The sequence below is a fragment of the Nicotiana tabacum genome, chromosome 6, assembly GCF_000715075.1.
Source record: "Nicotiana tabacum cultivar K326 chromosome 6, ASM71507v2, whole genome shotgun sequence".
Lineage (NCBI taxonomy): Eukaryota > Viridiplantae > Streptophyta > Magnoliopsida > Solanales > Solanaceae > Nicotiana > Nicotiana tabacum.
The window spans coordinates 32,418,541-32,440,484 of NC_134085.1; the positions used below are offsets into that span (position 1 = coordinate 32,418,541).

The 21,944-nt window shown below is 36.1% G+C and overlaps 2 protein-coding genes across 2 annotated transcripts; one reads left to right on the forward strand and one right to left on the reverse strand.

Moving 5' to 3' along the window:
• Nucleotides 1-2,173: 2,173 nt before the first annotated feature.
• Nucleotides 2,174-6,186, forward strand: LOC107817988 (IQ domain-containing protein IQM6-like). Its single transcript, XM_016643889.2, has 9 exons — nucleotides 2,174-2,437; nucleotides 3,137-3,672; nucleotides 3,761-3,875; nucleotides 3,970-4,035; nucleotides 4,125-4,213; nucleotides 4,309-4,396; nucleotides 4,722-4,961; nucleotides 5,056-5,157; nucleotides 5,308-6,186. The coding sequence occupies exons 2-9, from the start codon at nucleotides 3,200-3,202 to the stop codon at nucleotides 6,025-6,027; spliced, it is 1,893 nt and encodes a 630-aa protein (XP_016499375.1). The 5' UTR covers nucleotides 2,174-2,437; nucleotides 3,137-3,199; the 3' UTR covers nucleotides 6,028-6,186.
• A 527-nt stretch (nucleotides 6,187-6,713) lies between these two features.
• Nucleotides 6,714-17,487, reverse strand: LOC107817989 (homogentisate solanesyltransferase, chloroplastic). Its single transcript, XM_016643890.2, has 10 exons — nucleotides 17,141-17,487; nucleotides 16,346-16,467; nucleotides 16,117-16,263; nucleotides 15,724-15,949; nucleotides 10,310-10,383; nucleotides 9,351-9,443; nucleotides 8,724-8,841; nucleotides 8,493-8,555; nucleotides 7,556-7,588; nucleotides 6,714-7,226 (listed from the first exon to the last, which is right to left on the reverse strand). Exons 1-10 carry the CDS (start codon nucleotides 17,372-17,374, stop codon nucleotides 7,152-7,154), a joined length of 1,185 nt encoding a protein of 394 aa, XP_016499376.1. The 5' UTR covers nucleotides 17,375-17,487; the 3' UTR covers nucleotides 6,714-7,151.
• Nucleotides 17,488-21,944: the final 4,457 nt, after the last annotated feature.

Here is a 21,944-nt window from a genome sequence, read left to right on the forward strand (position 1 = left end):
CTAACTAGGGAAAAGATTAAGGAAAATATAAAATAAAAAATGTATTCCCTTGAAAAACTGGAATTTCAAGTTTGTCCAGGGACAGCAAAATAAAAAGTTGAAACTTCAAAATAAATGAATATTCTTCATTGATTAAAGTAGGTGTTGAATTTTGCATGAGGGTTTTTCTTATTCTGTAAACGAATTTTAATAAATTAAATTATATTCCTCCAATATCTTTTTTGTGTTTTCCAACCTAATATGGAACTGGAAATGTCAAAATACACGTCATGAAATTTCTCTGTTGTCCAAGTCAAGTGGTGTTCGACATTGATTATGTCCTTTCCTTCATTTGCAAGTTCTGATGATGAACATCAAGCTAAAGCAGAAGAAAAATAAGAAAGAAAAGAAAAAAGGGAGAAATTAAAAAATAGCCAGATTTACAACTTGTCGTTCAAAAATAGTCCAGTTTCAAAAGTAATCAAAATTTAGCCACTTTTCATGTAAAGATAAATCTGACCGAAAATACTGTTCAAAATCCGAAAAATACGCAAGTATATTATGCTGGAGTTCCAGCATAAGTATACTTGAACTCCAGCATATTATACTGGAGTTTCAGGATAAGTATGCTGGAACTCCAGCATAATATGATGGAGTTCCAGCATAAGTACACTAGAACTCCAACATAATATACTGGAGTTCCAGCAAGTATACCGGTCCAACATAATATACTGGAGTTTGGAGCACCGGTGCTCCAGTCTCCAGTATATTATACTGGAGCCAGCAAAGTATATCGGTCCAGCATAATATGTTGGAGTTCATACACAGGTGCACCGAACTCCAGTATATTATGCTGGACCGGTCTCTATTGCAACAAATAGTGGCTATTTTTCATTGACTTGGTAAACGGTGGCTATTTTTGAATGACCAGTCCGAAAACTGGCTATACGAACTCAATAATTATAGAGACTATGATACTTTAGCTATGTTCGAATCAGTTTGTGCAAACACCGTATGCACTAATTTAGCAGATAGCTTATTCATATCACTAGCACAGTATCTTCAAGATAACTGTGTTCACTAAAAATGGGACACATAGAGTCGGACCAAATGTTTTCCATAGTTGAAATTTGTATACAGGTGAAATCGGGGATAACGTACACCCTGATCTATTCCGGTGAATAAAATGAAGTGAGGGAATGAACATACGAGATTGAATTCGAAACTAGGAACTCTATGTATCGGGGTCCGTGAAAAGTGAACGAAGTGCTCGCCATCGGACCTGATACAATGACGCACCCCAGACTCGAGGCGAGTCCTGAAACTTTGGAAAGCACAATGAACGGTTATGTTGTACGCGACGGATAGAGGGTCGTGATATCCGCAACCAACCGGATATCACGGTGCGGATCTCGCTCGATGACGGTTACGGATCAGTAACTAATGAGAAAGGAAGATTTTAACCTTTTTTTAGACTTGTATTAATGATGAAATTGTCCTACTATATAAATGGGAGGTTTTTCTTTCTTTGAGGGTACATTGTAACAGACAAATCAAGACAATACAAACTCATTTTTCTGCTTTCTAGTTATTGTAAAGTTCTTACTTTATTGTCTGTTATTCATTCACAATTGGCTTCGAACTGCTCCGATCGAGGGCAAAATTACTATTCAACCTAAGTTCCAACTGGGCGGTAACATTGCATTTGGTTTGATTATTCATTTTGTCTTTAACTCATTTATCTAATATTCTTGATTATTTATGTTGAATCAATCGACATATGCTTAAAACCACATACAAATTTAATTGTTATCCGTTTCAAGGGGAAGCAAAATTAAATTTGAAATCTCCAAATATAATCTTTGGGAACTAAACGATTATAATATAAAACTATTATCAAAACAAAAATTATGTTAGCAAAAACTCGTTCCTGTCCAAACACAGTATTATCATCAATTCCCAGAATCGACTTAACAATTCAAATGAACACAGTAAATCAAATAATAAATTGATGTAGTTGATGTAAATTTCATGTGAAACTTCGTAATGTAGTGAAGCAGAAGAACACGTGGTTGGAAAAGTATCTATCTGTTACACTCCCTTATTTTCTGTCATTTGTCTCCATACATACTTTTTGTTCTCTCTCTAATTTCTACCTTCCCTTATAAATATATGGTTTATTTGTTGGATTGAATAAACAAAGGACAGCTAACGTACATCACCATTCACCAACCACTGTTCCTAGACTCAGTCACTCCATTCAAAAATCTTTGTTAAAAAATAAGCTCAAGGAATCCCAAATTTCTCTCAAAATCCCACATTTTTTTTCTCAACTAAACTCCTTTTTTTTTCCGGGGTTCCATTTTCTTTCTTCCTCTCCATTCTCATTGCTTTTTCAAGATTCAATCTTTTCCTTTACAATCTGACAAATTTATCATTGTCATATCTATTGTGTAAGGTAAAAAGTTGTACCCTTTTCTCATGTCATTATTTTTGTTTTTGTTTGTGCTAACAGCTAGGGGTGTTAAAAAGATTGCATTTTGTTAACATTGTATTCAGTTTCAGTTTTTGCATTTGTTTATGTCCTTTTCATATTAGATCGGACTTTTGTTCTGCCTCAAACCTTTCCTTGTGCCTTTGAGAAAAATTCACATTCTCCATTTTCTATGGCATTATGTTCTTTTGTCTGTTTTTTTCTTCCCATTCCTTGCTATTTTCACAATAATATGCAAATGGTAAATAATTTCAGATGATGTTTTCAAGGCATTCAAATGGTGGTATATGATTGAATTTAATCTAAGTCAAAATTTAGAACTCCATTCTACCCAAACATTTAATGTGATTAGTTTTTTCATTTGTAATTTTTTATTTATGAGATTCAAGACCAGATAAGCTGGGTTTTTGGTAGAGTTACTATTCATCAAAAAGACAATTAAATTCTAATGCTTTAGATTTATGGAATGCCGGGCATCTATTGTATAATTCTGATTCTTTAGGTTTTCCATTATTCTTTCTTTTTTAAGAACAAAGTTCACCACATTCTTATGTTTCTTTAATATTGTGCTTTTGAAATTGAGCATCTGTCTGCTGCTGCCTTTTTTAAAGCATTGTTGGATTAATGTCTTATGCTCTAATCCTTTTCTCTTTATTTTTGCAGGTTTTCATATTTTGGAAATTCTTTTAGGAATAGAAATTATCTTGGTAAACTTATTTTAGGCAGATGGGCATATCGTTTTCCTGTCCATTTGCCAATTTGGATGATTTGAATAGTAGGTTGGAGTCGTATTTAGTGAGAACGATAAGTTTTGGAAGTGACGGTAGGACTACATTGCAGCCTATAAATTTCGTCAACCAAATTCCTGAACAGTCAAAAATGTTAAGGTCTTTGGGTTCTGGGAAGATGATTATTGAAGGAACTCTTAGTTTTAAAAGAAGGGAATTGGAGGCCAAGTTGGCACTCAAGTCTCCTGTATTTGATAAGGAAGATAAGATGATGATAAGATCAGACAGCCGTAGGAGCAGGGATGAAACTCCTGACAAATTGCATAGCATCTCTGAGAAGAATAGTCAGATTGTGCCACCAGAATACGGTGAACACAGAGATCGTGCTGCCTTAAAGTTGCAGAAGACATACAAAAGTTTTCGGACTCGTAGGCAACTAGCAGATTGTGCAGTTCTAGTAGAGCAAAGATGGTATGATAGTTCAAATATAAGAGCATGATTTTTTCATGCCTTGTGCATGCCTATTCCTTTTGGTTCCTTATTTGAATGTAATTTACAGGTGGAAGCTATTAGATACTGTTGAACTCAAGCATAGTTCTATATCATTCTTTGACATTGAGAAACCTCAAACTGCGGTTTCTCGTTGGTCTAGAGCATTAACTAGAGCTGCTAAGGTATGCTTTGGACATTACTGTCAACAAAATCCTTGTATCTTTTCTTTTCCCTAATGTACTGATCTTTTTGGTAATTTTTGTCTGTGTTTTGTAGGTTGGTAAAGGTCTGTCTAAAGATGAAAAGGCCTGTAAGCTTGCATTACAACATTGGCTTGAAGCAGTAAGTTCCGGTCCTAACAAAGTTCGAATAACAATATTTACTTTTATTATTTGCGGGATTTGTATTTATCTTTCACAATGCGGAAACAGATTGATCCCCGGCATCGTTATGGTCACAATCTTCAATTTTATTACAATAACTGGCTCCAAGCTGACAGTAAACAGCCCTTCTTTTATTGGTGAGGTTTCCTATGACTAGCAAGAAATTCAAACAAACAACTTTTCTTCAATTACTTTGCTGAACTAAATATTTTGCACGCGATTTGCCTTGCAGGTTGGACATAGGTGATGGTAAAGAAATAAATCTTGAGAAGTGCCTTAGGTCAAAACTTCATCAACAATGCATCAAGTATCTCGGTCCGGTGAGTTTTTAATCTTCTTTGTAGAGATAAATTCCCTTTAGAGTTATCACATGACAATGAGAGTTTAGATTTGGCATGGATATGAACTTGTATGTCTTTGAATCAGTGAGGAGTGCTGAACGTTTTTGTTTTGCTATGGTTGTGTCTATTTTTGCATGGATCTGTGCTGGAATTCCTATATTCAGTTTCAAAAATAAACTAAAATCAGGGAGCTGTGCCAAATGGGCTGTAGATGTTCACAATGCTTAAGTTATATCTTTGCTACAGTTTTTAGGTGGAAATGTATCTTTGATGCAACTCACCAGTAGTGAATAATCAATTGCAGATAGAGAGAGAGGCATATGAAGTTGTGGTGGTGGATGGGAAGTTCATCCACAAGCAGAGCGGGAAGCTTCTTGATACAAGGGGAGGCCCTCAAGATGCCAAGTGGATTTTTGTGCTAAGTGTGTCCAAGATCTTGTATGTCGGATTGAAGCAGAAAGGCACTTTTCAGCATTCGAGTTTTTTGGCTGGTGGTGCCGCATTGTCTGCTGGGAGATTAGTGGTGGAAGATGGCGTTCTAAAGGTACAGAGAAATTGCCATGGTTTTGCCCAGCTTTGTCACAATTTTTTTTCCTTACACCTGGGAATTAATGAATCTAACTTATTGTACGAAATAGGTGGTCTGGCCTCACAGTGGACATTATCTTCCCACAGAGGAGAATTTTGAAGAATTTATGTCATATCTTGAGCAACAGAATATCGACATCAGTGTTATCCAGGTAATCCTCTCCAGCCTTTATCGTGTTTGGCACATTGATCGTAAAATAAGTCGTGCCTAACACATATAGCTTTCTCAGCCATTTGGATAAGATCAAGTGTAGATAAGTCGTGGCTAACGCATTGAGCTTTATTTAATCCTGATTTTGCAGAAATCGCCCAGTGATGGGGAAGAAGCACCTTTTATAAGGAAAGAGAGTGGTTCCAGTCTGCGTAATAGTTTATCGGCACCAGATTTCACCAAATCTAGTGAAGAGAGCAAAGCCAAAAGCTCAGACAGGGGGAAGACAGATTCTACTAGAAAGTATTGCAAGGACGCAGAGAGTTCAATACCACCATTGTCGAGACGATCCCGAGGATTAAGACCCCAAATTGCAGTAGAAATACCAGTAAAGGAAGGCATACTTGAGCTGTTCAAGAAGGCAGGACAAGTGGAAGCGCCAAAGGACAGCATGCAGCAGTCAGTGGAAACTCCTGCAGATGGATACGAAACAGCAGAAGAATATTTATCAGATACAGAGTTGTCAGTTTCAAAGAAGAACTTATTTGATGAAAATGAAGAAGAGTATGGAGAACCTATCCCAAAAGAGAAGATAATGAAGAGAATAAATTCACACAAAAGAATGAAGTCATATCAGTTGGCTAATCAGTTATCATGCAAATGGAGTACAGGAGCTGGACCTCGGATAGGATGTATGAGGGACTATCCATCAGAGCTCCAATTTCGCGTTATGGAGGAGGTGCAATTGTCTCCAAGATCTCCATTCAAAGCTGGTCGACTTCATACTTGTACACTTTTTTCTAGAGAAGTAACCGAGGAGAAAAGACCTTCAGGTTCTGAAACACTAGTATATTCTGAATTAGTAGAGTAGAGGCATATATGGTGATTAGTAGTTAGGAGGATAACAAATGATTCTTACAACATTTTTCTTTCTTCAAGAAATTTCTGGTAGGATTCTTTGCAGTTTAGGATTTTTAGGTGTATTTGATTGATTGATTCTTTACAACTCCCATGTAGATTTTTGAAGCAAGATGTAGCCATTCTTTATCCCATTCTTTTGTACATTATACAGAAGAAAAAGATTAATAAAGTCTCCCAAAGTCCTTTATCAGCTCATCATTCTGAGGTTATTCTTGATCTTATTGGGTACCAACTGTGATGTACTCATACTACGCTTCTAGACATTCTTTGTGCATATCCAGGTACTTTTGATCGAGCGGATCGATAGGGAGGCATTTCTGATAGAGCGGATCGATAGGGAGGCATGCTTGAGCTTACTGGAAACTTCAAGGTATCCCTATTGTTCCGTTCGCATGCCTCGGAGTCACCTTCTACTGTCTTCCCGTGTTCATCTGATTACATCTTTGTTTATTCTAACACTATCAATGAGTTTTAATCCATTACAGCAAGTAATTACCATTTTTATCAGATTATCAATTAATGCTTATTACAGAATTTTACCTGTAATTACTTCATAAGTGATTTGACTTTAAATATAGAAGTAAAACTCTAGTAAACATCTTGGAATGTCAGAATTCCTGGATACAAATAACATAATCATTCCGTATTGAGCGTATGGAATAAATAACATAATCATTCCGTATTGAGATGCAGTATTATTGCTGTGTATAGACAAACTGAAAGTGAGGGTAACAGCATCTGCTGATTTTCATACTACATTCTTATTCAATAACAATTAAAAAATGACTAAGACTCATTCTTCGATTGATCGATGAATGTCCTAGAAATATACAACAATTGAAACAAAACGCATAAAGAAATTCTCTACTCCAGCATCTCCATGCAAGCGGCTTACAAAACCTAACGTAGAACTGGCATTTTTCGACACACTTTTCCTTTGTCCAGCAGATGGTAGCACCAAACCAGAAGTAAACAACTTCCAATTCTGTATATTCACTTTGATATCCCCCTGCCTTCTGGCTGCTACTTGAAAAGATAAAGGCTACAGAACAAAAACTTTTTTTCAAGTATTTGTTAGATGAAAGGGAAGATAAGGTACTCAGCATAGAAGAGATTCCATATGAATTGATAGTATGCTGAGATTGCTTCCTGCAAAAAATTACAAAATACAAATATCAGACAGTGGTAAACTCCTCCTTCCCCCGCTCCCAGGGACAGTGGACGAAACAATTGCAAGCCTAAATCTTGAATTGACCGAGCTTGTGAATTTAAAAATTAAACCATTGATTACAATCGACTTGGTTGTGGACTCTATTTTCTTTTGCAAAGAACAAAAGAAGCCGTGACAAAAAGACAGTATGAAATTGTACAATGTGATTAATGAGATCAATGCTTGCAAATTGTAATTGTTTACCATCAGAATAAACATAATCTTTAGATAACAGCCACAAACTCATGCAAAACTGCATCAAAATTACCTTAGTGTAATTCGCTTTTTCCAACAACCATGCCTGCAAATAGATAACAAATCATTTTATATGTCTGAGGAAAAATTTCTAGACTCCGAACACGGGAACCAATCACTTACTTGAAACCACAGCTTGTCCAACAAAGAAGTAGCAAACACAATACCATTATCCCCAGAATATAATTGATAAAACATTAAGAGCATTACTGTGAAGGCACAGAACCTATTTATTCTTCCTTTGGCATTTACCGAGTTTTTTAAGTCTGAGATAAGCCAAATGTAACTTTCTAACTGTAGTTTAGAATCTACCACAATATGATATGCAAATCCTATCATTGGTCAAGTTTCGTAAGTAACATTTTCCTTGTGTATAACCACAAACATGATACAAAAGAGTGGCAGTTTGGCAATAAAAATCTTCTTCAAGCTGTACCAATAATTTAAACATTACACATAGTATAAGAGTGTATTGAAATGGTATCTCAACGAAATGCTTGTAAGAGTTGACAATACTTGTCTCATGCATTTATTCATACTCTTGACCGAACGAAGAAATACTTGATCTCACAGAGTAGAAATAAAAAGGGGTCTCTTCACGTTAACATTCAGCATACAGGCTTAACCAATTAACAAAGATGAACCGATTATGGGACAAATGAAAATAACTGGAATATATGGCACTCTCAGACTTAGGCCATCATTATAGAAACCAAGCATATTCCAGTCATTGGCAACTTTATTCATAATTACTTAATAAGTAATGGTTAGATTTTTAAGTCTATGGGAATCAGAAAAATTGAAGGCAAGCATACATTTTCCAACACATTAGCGACGAGTGTGAGAACCAAATGATAGAGCACCAAATGTCACTGAACACATTAGCAACGAGTGTGAGAACCAAATGTCACTGAACAATAAAGATTAGACTCAAATCTTAAACTAAGTACCTGGAAGACTAAACACAATGCCAAGATGGCATGTACAGGTATCATTAAGCTGCTCCTGAATGCCTGTAACGAGTTCAATAAAGAGTGATGCTATTAATCATTGCTGGAAGAGAGCAAAAATCAGGATCTCAGAAAATGCCAACATATACCAAGCAACAACAACCCAGTGAGATCCCATATATCAAACATAAAGTAAAATATCAAACAACCTATATGGAAAAATGAACTCACTTGGGGCATGTAAATTGCAGCAACTACAGCACCAATGTAGTTTGCCAACAAAAGCCCAGAGCCAAGGAATGCTATGTTTCTCACACCAAGCTTCGTTGCCAAGGTAGATATCTGAAACCTAGATAAGTACATGAAATGAAAAGGACGAACTCTGTAGATGTCAACAGTTACGAACTCTGCAGGTGTTGATGCTACACAAGAGGGTCTCCTTAGATAGGAGTTTTAATCTAGTAGGAATTATCCTCTACCTACAATAGTATATCATACAGATTGAATTTAGACACATTCTTCTTCTTCTTTTTTTCCACCACAAATTTAGACATTCTAACCTATAACTATATTAATTTTTCAACAACAGTAAAGCTTGAAATAGTTTCTTTTCAATAAATACAAGACAGTCAGAGAAATGCCTATCAGCAATGAGGTACAGGATGAATCACGTGAAAGTTATAACCAAAATACAGAATTCAAGTAAGGATATATGGGTTGAGAGAAATAGATTCAAAACAGGTATAAGCAGTTAAAATTTTACATCGAAGTAAAATTTCCAGTCTTAGTTAAAAACTTTTCCCACTGAAATAAGGGAAAGAAGTAACAAATTTGTTTAAAGTTTATAATAAAACTTACTTGCGGTCACCCTCCACATCTGGTAGATCCTTGGTGATGGCAATGACCAGTGCAAACAAAGTCACAAAAGTGGTAATAAATGCAACAGGTGAGCTGCAGGTGAAAAGGTATATTATTAAATCAGATTATCAATAACAAAAATATACAAGAAAAGTTAGTTCAGTCAGTAAAACTGATTATGCACTGCAGTTAAGTTGAAAATTTGATCTTTTGTTTACCACTATTCTTTTCTTAATTTATCTATAGAAAGGGACTGGGAGGTATCCTTACCATCTAATTTTTGGATAACCAAACCAGCTCACTCATTATTTTGGCTCAAATTAGTGTATGCAAACTTCGTATTGGAAGTGCAAAAGAATAGTTCGAGTTAAATTCTGGGAGTTCATCCAGTGAACCAATGTATCAAGATTCCTTTTCTTTTTTTTTTTTTTGTTGAGAAAAAGTAGTATGAACCAACTTATGAAGATTATACCTCCTACTCTGTATGTTTACTTTTCCATGTCTCATTTCACATGCATGCAAGGGAGAAGATCAACAATGAGAGTTAAAACTCCTGCACTGCTATTTATTAATTTGGGTGCCAAAGTGTGAATTTAGATAGATGTTTTTTCGACTTTTTGTTTATTTAGAATGCCAACAATTATTACTTAATCCCTTGACTACCTTTCAGTATAGACGCTGCATCCATAGAATTGGTCTGATCTCCCACAAGAATAGCAAAATGGCTTCTAAAAACATGAGGAAGAGATTTGAAAGTTGGCCTGTGGTGGGCTGTGTTTGCTTTCTCATATATAATTTAATGCTTTTTTAGCTTTGAAAGAAACATACTTTCCTATATGCAAGTTTATATGTTAATAGGAAGGTTTTGTTTCTTTAGTTAGATAAATAAAATAGACAGATGGAGAAAAGGCAAATGTATCTTTCCATAGAAATAATGTGTGTAGCAGAAAAACATTCACCTCCACTGAAAGCTTAGCCCCAGAGCAGCTGTTGTGGCATAATACACACCATAATTAAGAAGAAAACCCCGTACCTGCAATGCATATCAATTATTGAATCCTTTTAATTATTATATTCTTAATTGAAGGTGATATTTATTGGCTAATGCAAAGAGATACAGAGCACCACCAAACACTCAAATTGTTTGGCACCACCAAACATTAAAATGCAAGGAATAACTGCACTACATCAACCATTTAGAATTGTGAAAAGATGTTAGACTTGTTATGGATGATAGAGTCTTATTGAAGGTAATGGAAGGTTCAACAAAATAATTCTTGATAGAAAGGAAGATTAAGCCATAGAGAAGGATATGGTTTGAAACATTATAAGATTAGGGGGTTCCATAATTTAAACTGCTTACGATTAATGATGAGGACATCTTCAAATGCAATTATGAACAGCTGCAAGAACACCTTAGTAATGACAGTAAGTGTGGACCAAGATACAATATAGTGGTTGCTATTACAAAATGCCTCTAGCAGTCACAGGTAGAAGCTGTTAGAAATCCTAATTCAAAGATGGTAATATTGTTCACTAGGCTGCACCAGTACATTGGATTGGAGTCAATTTGGGTAAATGCCCCTCTTTTGAGTTATGGTCTGAAATTGATACAGAGAGCAAGAGCTATTTAAACACGGAAGCAAGGAGAAAGACAACTTTGGGTAACATAGGTGGTCGTGCCCCTCAGGCAACCATCACCAAGCATAGAAATCCTACAAGCCATGCTTACAATCGGCTTCCTGGTGAAGAAATTTTTCCACTGCCAAAATGGTACACTAACCCCATTGCACTCAAGCGGACAGCTACACCGACTGTAGCTAGCCACCAGGTTCAAACTAACACTTGGCTACCAGTCATGCTTAACTGGCTATCTTCTCTAAAAACTAGTGGCAAAAAATTATTTTTAAAAGGCAAAAGAAGAGAAACAATGTACTGGGCACTAAATGCACTACCACCACCTGCCCTACACCTTCTATGCTTCATGTGAATACAAATTGTATCATGCTCCGTTTTTCTCACGATGCCATAGTGCTTTTCTTTTTATGAACTGATAACATTTGTATATATTAAAAAAATCAGTATATAGGTTGTACTGAAAACCATATTTACAAGTAAGTACAAATAAGAGAACTGGTATGCAATCCTAGCAAGACCCAAGAATATCTAAGATTGACACAGTATCTTCTGTGTAAGTCTGTTTACACCAAAAATAAAAGAGTAGAACACAACTAAGTTTGATCTTCTCCACTGAGTTACTTCTATCCTCAAAACATCTAGAATTCCTCTTTTTCCAGACTATCCACCAAATACATGCCGGGACAGTCCTCCATCTATCTCTATTTGTTACTTCCGCTCCAGCTTCATCCCAACTGAAAAGAACTTCGGTAATCTTTCAGGGCATTGTCCATGAAATACCCCTGGGACTAATAAAGATTTTTTATAGTTGGTCTGTTATCTTGCAATGTAAAAATAGATGGCTAACTGTCTCAGCATTTCACATAGAAAGCATCTTGAGCATAATGAGATCCCTCTCTTTATGAGATTATCCTGGGTTAAAACAGCCTCCTTTGCTAGTAGTCAAGTGAAACAAGCTACCTTGTAGGGAATCTTGATTCTCCATATATGCTTTCATGGCAAATTAGTTACCTGTGAATTAGTGTGATTCAAAATCTTATATGCTGCCTTCACCTCGTAAACTCCTCTATTGTGATCTGCAACCATAGTGAGTCCACCCTATTCTTTTTTTTTTTTATTTGCACCGGGTATCCGAGTCTCTAAGAGCCCCGACTAATCCCGAGGGTGCACAGGCCCTCGGCAAGGAGTTTCCCGCAAGTGCACCACGATTAATTCAGGTTTTACCCAGTCCGATGGCCCTCAGAAATTGTTTGCACCCAGTGGGTTTCGAACTTGAGACCTTGAAAGGGAGCAAAGTCCACCCTATTTTGTATTCCCTTAAATGCTTCCAGATTCTTGTAAAAGTCGGTCAATCTTATTATCTCCCAGTCATACAACAATCTTCTAAGTACAAGATCCCATCCTTGAGAAGTTCAAATGTTAGCTATAGTCTTCTGTTGGTTTTGAGCCAGACCATACATATAAGGGAAAAGTTCCTTTAAACATCCATGTCCCAACCAGCTATCATTCCAAAATGAAGTTTTGTTACCATTCTTCACTTTAATGAAAGAGTGGTTCTTCATTATAGGCCAGAGTGACCTAATAGATCTCCACACACTAACTCCATATGATGTACTGACTTCCTTTGACACCCAGTTGTCTTCCTCGCCATATTTAACTTTGATCACATTGCTCCATAAGATTTGAGGTTCTTGGAAGTATCTCCATAACCATTTCATTTTTTTTTTTGATAAGGTAAATTATATTAATCCAATAGAAAGGGAAAATTTCCTTTTAACAGAGTTATACAGAAAAGTAAAGAATTTACATCAGAACATGATTCTCTACAAAAGACGCCCAAAGATCCACACAAGTGGGGGCTACATGAGTACACCAATAAGCTAGCAAAGATAAAAGACTATTACCAATATTTGAAAAAGGTGATTCAATTCCTTCAAAAACTCTCCTATTTCGCTCCCTCCATTTCTGTATAACCATTCCTTCAAGTTTGATAGCCTTGCTCCATTCCTTCAAAAACTCTCCATAACCATTTTATTTTGAGAGCCTTGCTTTGATTCTTCAAGTTTCTGATACCCAAACCACCTTGACCTTTTCCAACCGTGAGAGATTTCCATTTGACCAAATGGAAGACCTTTTTATCCTTATTCCCTTTCCAAAAGAAGGACCTTCTGAGTCTGTCCATTCTCTGAGTAACTCCGGCTGGAATTGGAAACAGTGACATCATAGATGTAGGAAGTGAATCTAGTATTGAGTTAATTAGGATAAGCCTTCCTCCATTGATAGATATTGTGCTTCCCACTTGGAATGCTTCTTTTCACATTTTTCAATAACAGAATTCCAAATCTCTTTGGATTTAAGGTATCCCAAGATAAACAGTAGGTAGAGTTCCTACTTCTCCTCCCAATACTAGTGTCAGATGTTCCTTATTAGGAACTACATTAATGGGGAAAATGTGGCTCTTTTTTCAGTTAATGTGAAGTCCTGAGATACCCTCAAACAATACCAAAATAATTCTTAGAAATCTCAACTGCTCCTCTTCAGCATCATAGAAGACTAGAGTGTCATCAGCATATTGGAGATGTGTGATCTCTAGACTGTTAGTTCCATTTCTGGTAACCTCAAAACCTTTAATCCATCCATTGAATTTTGCTGTCTTAATCATATTGTTCAGACCTTCCATGACTATTATGAAAAGAAAGGAAATAGGGGATCTCCTTGCCTTAAACCTCTATGAGTAAGAAAGAAACCTTGAGGGGATCCATTTATGAGGATGGAAAATCATCCAATTGATCCATTTCTCCCCAAAACCCATTTGTTCTAACATTTTCAGCAGGAATCTCTGGTTGACATGATCGTAAGCTTTCTCAATATCTAGTTTACACATAATTCCTGGCTTTTTCTGTTTGATTCTTGAATCCACAGCTTCATTAGCAATCAAAATTGCATCCATTATTTGTCTTCCTTTGATGAAAGCCATCTGTTTTGCATCCACTAGTTTGTCTACCACCCTTTTTAGTCTTTTAGTCAAAACCTTTGAGATCAGCTTGTAAAAACTCCATATCAGGCTAACAGGGATAAAATCTCTCAATTCCTTAGCCCATGTCTTCTTATGTCTTCTTAGGAATTAGAGCTATGTATGTTGCATTGTAGCTCTTTTCAAATATTTCTTGGGAGTGGAAGTTGTTGAAAGCCTCCATAATATCCTGCTTCAAAATATCCCAACACTTGATGAAGAAGCCCATTGACTCATGGGGCCTTGTCACTTGCACACATCTTCAAGCAACTCAAGACCTCTTGCTCCTCAAATTTGCTTTGTAGACACTCCTTCTCCTCTTCTGAAATTGTAGGACAATTGTCAAATCTGACCAAAGGTCTCTACTCTTCAGGCTCTGTGTATAAATTCTTATAAAATTCAATAATCTCATTTTTAATTATGTTTGGCTCCTCCATTTTTTCATCTTGAATCACTAGTTGGTCAATGTTGTTGCGTCTCTTGTGTGCATTGGTAGTTCGATGAAAAAACTTTGTATTTCTATCCCTCTCTTTGAGCCAAAGGGCCCTGGATCTCTGTCGCCATGCAATTTCTTCATTCTTGAGGTGATCCTCATATTCCATGAGAACAGCTACCTTCCTCACTGATTCCTCCTCTGCTAGAGCTCTTGTTTGTTGTATTGAATCAAAACCTGCCAATTGACTCAACAGTTTGATTTTTGCATTCCCAAATTTCCCTTATTGCTTCTACTCCATTCTTTTGGCTTGCCTTTGAGAGCTTTATAAGCTAAAATATAGTCCGGCCTTCCTGAAAAATCAAAATATGTCCACCATTTTCTAATTTAGTCTACAAAACATTCAGTATTCAGCCACCAATTATCAAACTTAAAATATGATTTAGTTTGCTCCCAAGCACCACAACGTAAGGACACAGGGACATGGTCAGAAATCAACCTTTGTTGGAGAGTTTACTTGATATTTCTAAAACTGTCATCCCATTCTTCTGAAATTAGAAATCTGTCAATTCTAGAAGCAGTTGTATGATTATCCCCTTTGAACCAGGTATACGAACCCCCTTCTAATTGAGTATCGATCAGATCCATGTCTTCTATAAAGTCTAAAAATTCCACCATCGCTCTAGACCTCCTCAAACAGACCCTTTTTCAGTTGGGTACCTTGTGACATCAAAGTCATCACAAACTACCCAAGGACCTTCCATCAAACCCCTCACTGCACCAATTTCCCTCCACACTATTCTCCTTTCTATTTTACAATTGGGAGCATATACCCCTGTTAAATGTCATGCAAAATTCTGTAAAAGAGCCTAAAATTTGCATGTCAAAGCATAAACACCAATCTGTAAGACCTCCCCTTTCCAAACTCAACAATCCCATAGCATTTCTTGAGTCTCCAAGTCTAAGTAGTAGATAAATTTGATGCCATAGTGCTTTTCTTGAGTTTCCAAGTCTAAGTAGTAGATAAATTAAAGAAGTCTAACGAAATGCAAAAAAGAAAAGAGTGTCCTATGGAAAGTGCAGATTTGCAATACAGTATCCAGATAATTTACTCAAACACGATTTCAAGCATAAAGCTTCTTCTGTGGAGGTACTTCAGCACATGCAGAACTTCTCAGTAAATCAACAAAGCAAGATGTATGGATGTAAGTGACTATTTTAGATAGTTTTACGCACAACTGTTGAAGAAGAAATAAGAAGCAAACAAATACATAAAGAAACAAGCATACCGTGGCAATTATTAAGAATGCTACGACAGCAAATCTCTTCATGCGAAATGGGGGGACCGAATAAATGGTACCTAGAAAGAGACCAAGACAGTAAAGAGAAGTAATGAAGGGGCCAAAATTAATCCCAACAATAAGAAGGCCAGCCACAGCGAACAATAGCACCAAGAGCCATGCAGACTGAACTGAAAGATCTCCCGCAGCTATGGGTAAGTATGGCTTGTTTACCCTGCAAGCATTGTGAAAAAATTAATTGCATTATCTTATTGGGGAAAAATGGAAGAGGCGAGTTGTGATTCATTTATGCCCATCATGCATGAAGAGTCTGCAACTTAAAGTTAACAAGCAATCTACACATCAATACCTAACAAATATTACCACTCAACAATCACTTACTTGTCAATGCCAATGTCATATATTTGATTGATGCCTACTATATAACCATTCCCACATATTAAAGCAATAAGACCAGAAAAAGCCTTCATTGCTAATGACCACCTGATTAGATTTGGATTCTCAATCAAAGCTCTTGTAACCAATGAGCTGCCAAAGAAATCAAGTCGAACACAAGTTAGATGTGCCTGTTGCAAGTTCACCAAAGTGTTCACTCATAATAAGCACTTACAGGGATCCTAATGCTGTTCCACGTATAGTATGGGGCCTCAAAAATCTCCAAAAGGCATCTTTAAATTGTGAAAGCTTATCCAATACTGGTTCGGATCCAGCAGTACCAACTTGAGAGCATGCCTGGAAATGTTATCTTTCATGAAAATGCTATTAATTGAACATTTCAAGTTAGTGATACCCATTACCCCTTTGTCAGAATATTTTATCTACGTTGATTATAATGCATATATATATGTTTTCCATCAATAACTAGTGTTTCATAAGATAGATAATCAATCCAACATATATAAGCAAGCCATATAAAGTTGAGCTGATGACTTTGTTCCACAAGATACTGCAGCTGTCAAAATTTTGAAATGCTGCACTTAATAAATCTTGTCTTCTCATCTTCAGGAGGATATAGGGTTTAACTGCAACTCCTTCAACTTTGGTTTCTTCATAATCTGTATTTACTTGGGAGGTTGGAATCTTTCAAAGAGTTATCAATTTCTTATTTTTATCCTTTCAAGCTGTTTGCTAGTGTATTTGACTAACACCAAAAAGATGAAACTAAAAAGAATCATTTCTGCAGAAAATTTACCAGAGTCCTCCCCCTCAACAATACCAAACTAAGCTGGAAGAGTTTGCAAGAAAATGCTAATTAATATTTTCACTTCTTTAGTCATTTGGGACTTAAAATTAACGCAAGAACTTGACTACCCTATACTATTTCAACTAATGAAAGATATGAAAAAGCAGCACATTATTGAAATAATCACAATTATATATCATTAAATAGTGAAATTAAACATACCCGGATGGAAATGTGCCTGTATTTTCTATATGAAACAGTCTTTGAAAAGTTTGTGTAGCCAATGTGGAATCCAGCTGAAGATGACAAGTTCTTGGAAGATTTTAGCACAAAGTTAGCAGCTTTACAAGAAGGTGAAGTGGGTGGTAACTTTCTGTAGCGGGAAGCAGCAGTATCTTGGTGAGTTAAAACAGATGAAAATCGAAGGGAAGAGGAAGATGAACAAGCCAGCTCCATCCCCAGATGCTAAAAATAGTTGGAGGAGAGATGGACCTTGTCTGTTCAGTACATCTTCAGTGGTGCTCCAAACTCCAAATTTTTGCTTTGTTAGTTATTTGTGTCTGCTGACCCTTTCACTTTCTAGTATTTTTGTTTCCCTCCCTTATAATGCAACAAATGGTTCTCTAGTCCCTCTTTGTCCAAAACACCTTTTTCATTTTATTTTCTTGGGTTGCTTCCTTTTATTTGGTGTAAATTAGGACTTATTTGACTAAACGTAGAGTTTTAAAAAAAGAATTCATTTAAAATGTTATTTAAATGTATAGTTCTTAAACTTTTACCATTATTGTAACGACTCGACCGGTCGTTTTGAGTACTAGCTTTCCTTTCTGTGTTTCGATACATTTCATAGCTTTATTTAATGATTTATAACTTGCGTGCGCGGTCCGCGTCGATTTCCAAAAAAATTAAATGTGGTTTTTTCTTTAAAAAAATATAATTTTTGACTTTAAAATGACTAGAGTTGACATAGTCATCGTTTTTGGTAAACGGTCTCGGATCGGTGTATTCACAATTCTGGCAAGTTTGTATGATATTTTGGACTTATACATATGTTTGGTTGGGGTTCCGGGTGACCCAGGGCCGTTTTAGCGCATTACGTGAAAAGTTAGACAAATGAGTTCTAAACTTGAAAAATCTTGAGTTTTAATAATCGATTCTTGATATTTGATGTTACTTTGATGATTTGAACTTGCGAGCAAGTTTGTGTGCTGTTATTACACTTGTGAGAATGTTTGGATTGGAGCCCGAGGAGCTCAGGTGAGTTTCAAATGTGTTGCGAGTATTTTTAAACTATTGAGGAAAATCTGATATTTTGAACCTGTAAGTCTCACATTTGCGAAGACATGTTCGCAAATGCGATCCTTGCATTTGCCATTTGCAAAGACATACTCGCAAATGCGATCCCGCATTTGCAATATGAGACTGGGGGACTTGTACTTCACTTTTACAAAGAAATAGTCGCATTTGTGATATGGGGGAGCTTCGCATTTGTGACCTGGGAGAATGGCTTCTTCGCAATTGCTATGTTTCTCTTGCATTTGCGGAGGCAATAACTTCGCAATTGCGATGATGATGGCACATTTGTGATACCTATGGAGCTGAGACACTGGTTCGCATTTGCGAACATCGTAATTCGAACAAGTGTTCGTAATTGTAACATCTGCAGCTGGGTAAAATATTAGAATTTCGGGATTTAACTCATTTTACACTATTTTCAACCCTAGACTCTATAGAGGCGATTTTTGAAGAATAATTTCTTCCCAAATTCATTGGTTAGTAACTTCAATTTTTTTCATTCAATTTCAATTACTTTTTCATTAATTTCAAGGTAGAAATTAGGGGTTTTGGTCGAATTTAATTTTTTTTTATAAAATTAAAATTTAAACCTCAAATTGAGATCAGATTTCGAAATAAATCACATATCCGGACTCGATGATAAATGGGTAATTAGGATTGGTCCTAATTCCAAATCGACCATGTGGGCGCGAGTTAACTTTTTGTTGACTTTTGAGATTTTGGCCAAGATTGATCTTTTATTGATTGGGGATGTTTTCTTTAGCATTGTTTGACTTTCATAGATGATATTTGACTAGATTTTATTTGTTTTGAGGAGTATTTCTAAGGAGACGGTATTAGATTGTGGAAATTGTTCATGAGAGGTAAGTGACTTGCCTAGCTGTCATGACCCAAGATCTCACATTAGGCATCGTGATGGCACCTAGTCTCTAAGACTAGATAAGCCGATTACTTACAATAATTAAACTAGTTAAACATGATATTTTAAAGCAATATTTAATATGAATACCGAAATAAAGGTAAAACAAGCCTATGCAGTAATAATCACAATAACCTCCAAAGACTAGCTAATACAAAGTCATGAACTCTACTGAATGCATAACATAACTCAAGTACAATACTGTTCGATTAGAGATTTCACAATACATTCAAAGGAAAAGGACTCCAAGGGACTGGGATGACCAAGTAACTCTACATTGAATCCTTGCGATCAAGAAGCTAACTCTGCCTGAGTCCGATATCTCTAATTCCTGGCCTTGCACAAAAATGTACAAAAGTGTAGTATGAGTACACCACGATTGTTATCCAGTAAGTACCAAGACTAATCTCGATGGAGTAGTAATGAGGTACAAGTCAAGACACTTATTAGTTATAATAACCTGTGCAGTATATAAGTATAAAGCTAATAATGAAAGCAAGAATTAGTAAATGACAACGAGGAATAAACATGTGATATAAACAATAAAGTAATCAGAGCACTGTTAAAGCACTAGTGAAGCCGAATAAGCAAAACAATGACAACCAACTAATCAAGCCGCTCTAACACAAGTCTCACAACAATATTACTCTGAGATACCTCATTTCAAAATCAAGAGTCACGAGTCCCAAATCACAAATCATGTGCTCACGGCATCTCATGCCTATATTATCAATCACGACCGCACGGACAACTCACGTGCCAATATCTCAATCCGCCCAGCATGGTCATAGGCTTACTATCATAATGGAAGCGGATAATACAAGAATACATGGACATGATCAATGAATGTCAAGTTTCATACTCCTGAACGGGTGTAAACGGCGTGCTACGATGTATGCTTGTGCGAGTATACTAATATAGTCCAAGTCAATAAGTATTATCAAAGACATCGAGTAGCTCAATAAAAGTAACACAACAAGTCACGTAAGGTGCATGACATACACAAGAAAAATCACACCATCACACGAATATCATCAACATAATGCTCCCACGCCATAACATATCATCTGTGAGATGGCCACCCTTATCTCTCTATATTGATAACATCATAATGGCCAAGACATCACACATCATCCCTGACATTGCCACCCTTATCTCTCCGATAGCCACCCGTATCACTCTGCCCTGACAATATCATTAGCCACATGTATCACTCTGATAGCCACCCATATCACTCTGTATAATAGCCACCCTTATCGCTCTGCCCGGACAATAACACAATAGCTACCCGTATCACTCCGTACATTCAACAATAGTGAGATGCCACCCTTATGCACCGCATAACAATAATAGTGAGATGCTACTCTTATACTCCGCATAAAAACAATCATTCCTTACAACAAATTCACATGTGCTAACATAACTACAATACTGCATATCAACTCATACCACAAGTAATCTTAGGCCATAGCCATTCCAAATAATAATACAAATATCACCACAACACATAGCCCATGGCTCAAACACGATGTATACAAAATCTCAATAGCAACAAAATAAACGGGGAAAGTAACTCAACAATGAACAATACCCCATTAAACAACAACTTCAACTAAAATAGCTTAATAACTTTCAATAACTTCAACTTTCATTAATTGCTTAAGAATAAACTCAATAATGAAGATATTTTCATGAAATGACAAACTTTGAATTCTAGTGTATGGCATAAGCTAACAATGAAAGAGATAGAATAAACTAGCAAGTATGTCTAAATGCATGAGAATAACTCCGCAATGAAAGGATATCATGTAATAACAATTTCAATTAATAATAACTCAAGAATAAAGGAGGTCACATTATAATAAATGAGGTAACAACTTCAAATAAAGCATATAAGAGTAAACTTGATAAATAAAAGATATGACATGTGCTAACAACTTCAAATAAAGCATGTGAGAGTAAACTTGACAAATAAAAGATATAACATGTGCTAACAACTTCTAATAAAGCATGTGAGAGCAAACTTGACAAATAAAAGATATAACATGTACTAACAACTTCTAGTAAAGCATGTGAGAGTAAACTTAACAAATAAAAGATATAACATGTGCTAACAACTTCAAATAAATACATGAAAAAAGCCTAAGAGTCTAAACCGGTCAATTTCCACATATAAGTCGAAGTGCGCAGTCGCTACCTCGCGTACATGTCTTTCACATAATTCAAATAATATAATCAACCCAAATCCTAAGGGGTAGTTCCCCCATACAATGTTAGGCAAGATACTTACCTCAAAGAAGCTAAACCAGTACTCTAAAATGACCTTCTTTGTGAAAAAACCTCTAGACGGCTCGAATATAGCTAAAATAACTTAAATATAATAAATAAAAGTCATAGAAAATAATTCCGGATAATAAAGCTTCGATCTTTAAGTCAACACAAAAAGTCAACTCCAGGCCCGCACCTCGAAACCCAACAAAACCAACAAAATCCAAACACCCATTTTGATAAGAGTCCAATAAACCAAAATCATTCAATTTTGACCTTAAATCGGCATTCAAATCATCATTTTATATTTTAGAAAGTTTTTACAAAAATTCCTAATTTCTCCAATTCAAATTATTAATCAAATGATAAAAAGAAAGATGGAATCATGAAATATAATTAAATTCGGGTCAAGAATACTTACCCTAATCCAAGTAGTAAAAATTCTCTCCAAAATCGCCCAAAACCGAGCTCCAAAACCTTGTAAGAAAAACTAACTAAATTCTGAATCAAGAATAAAATAATACAGCAGCTATCCCAGCTCGA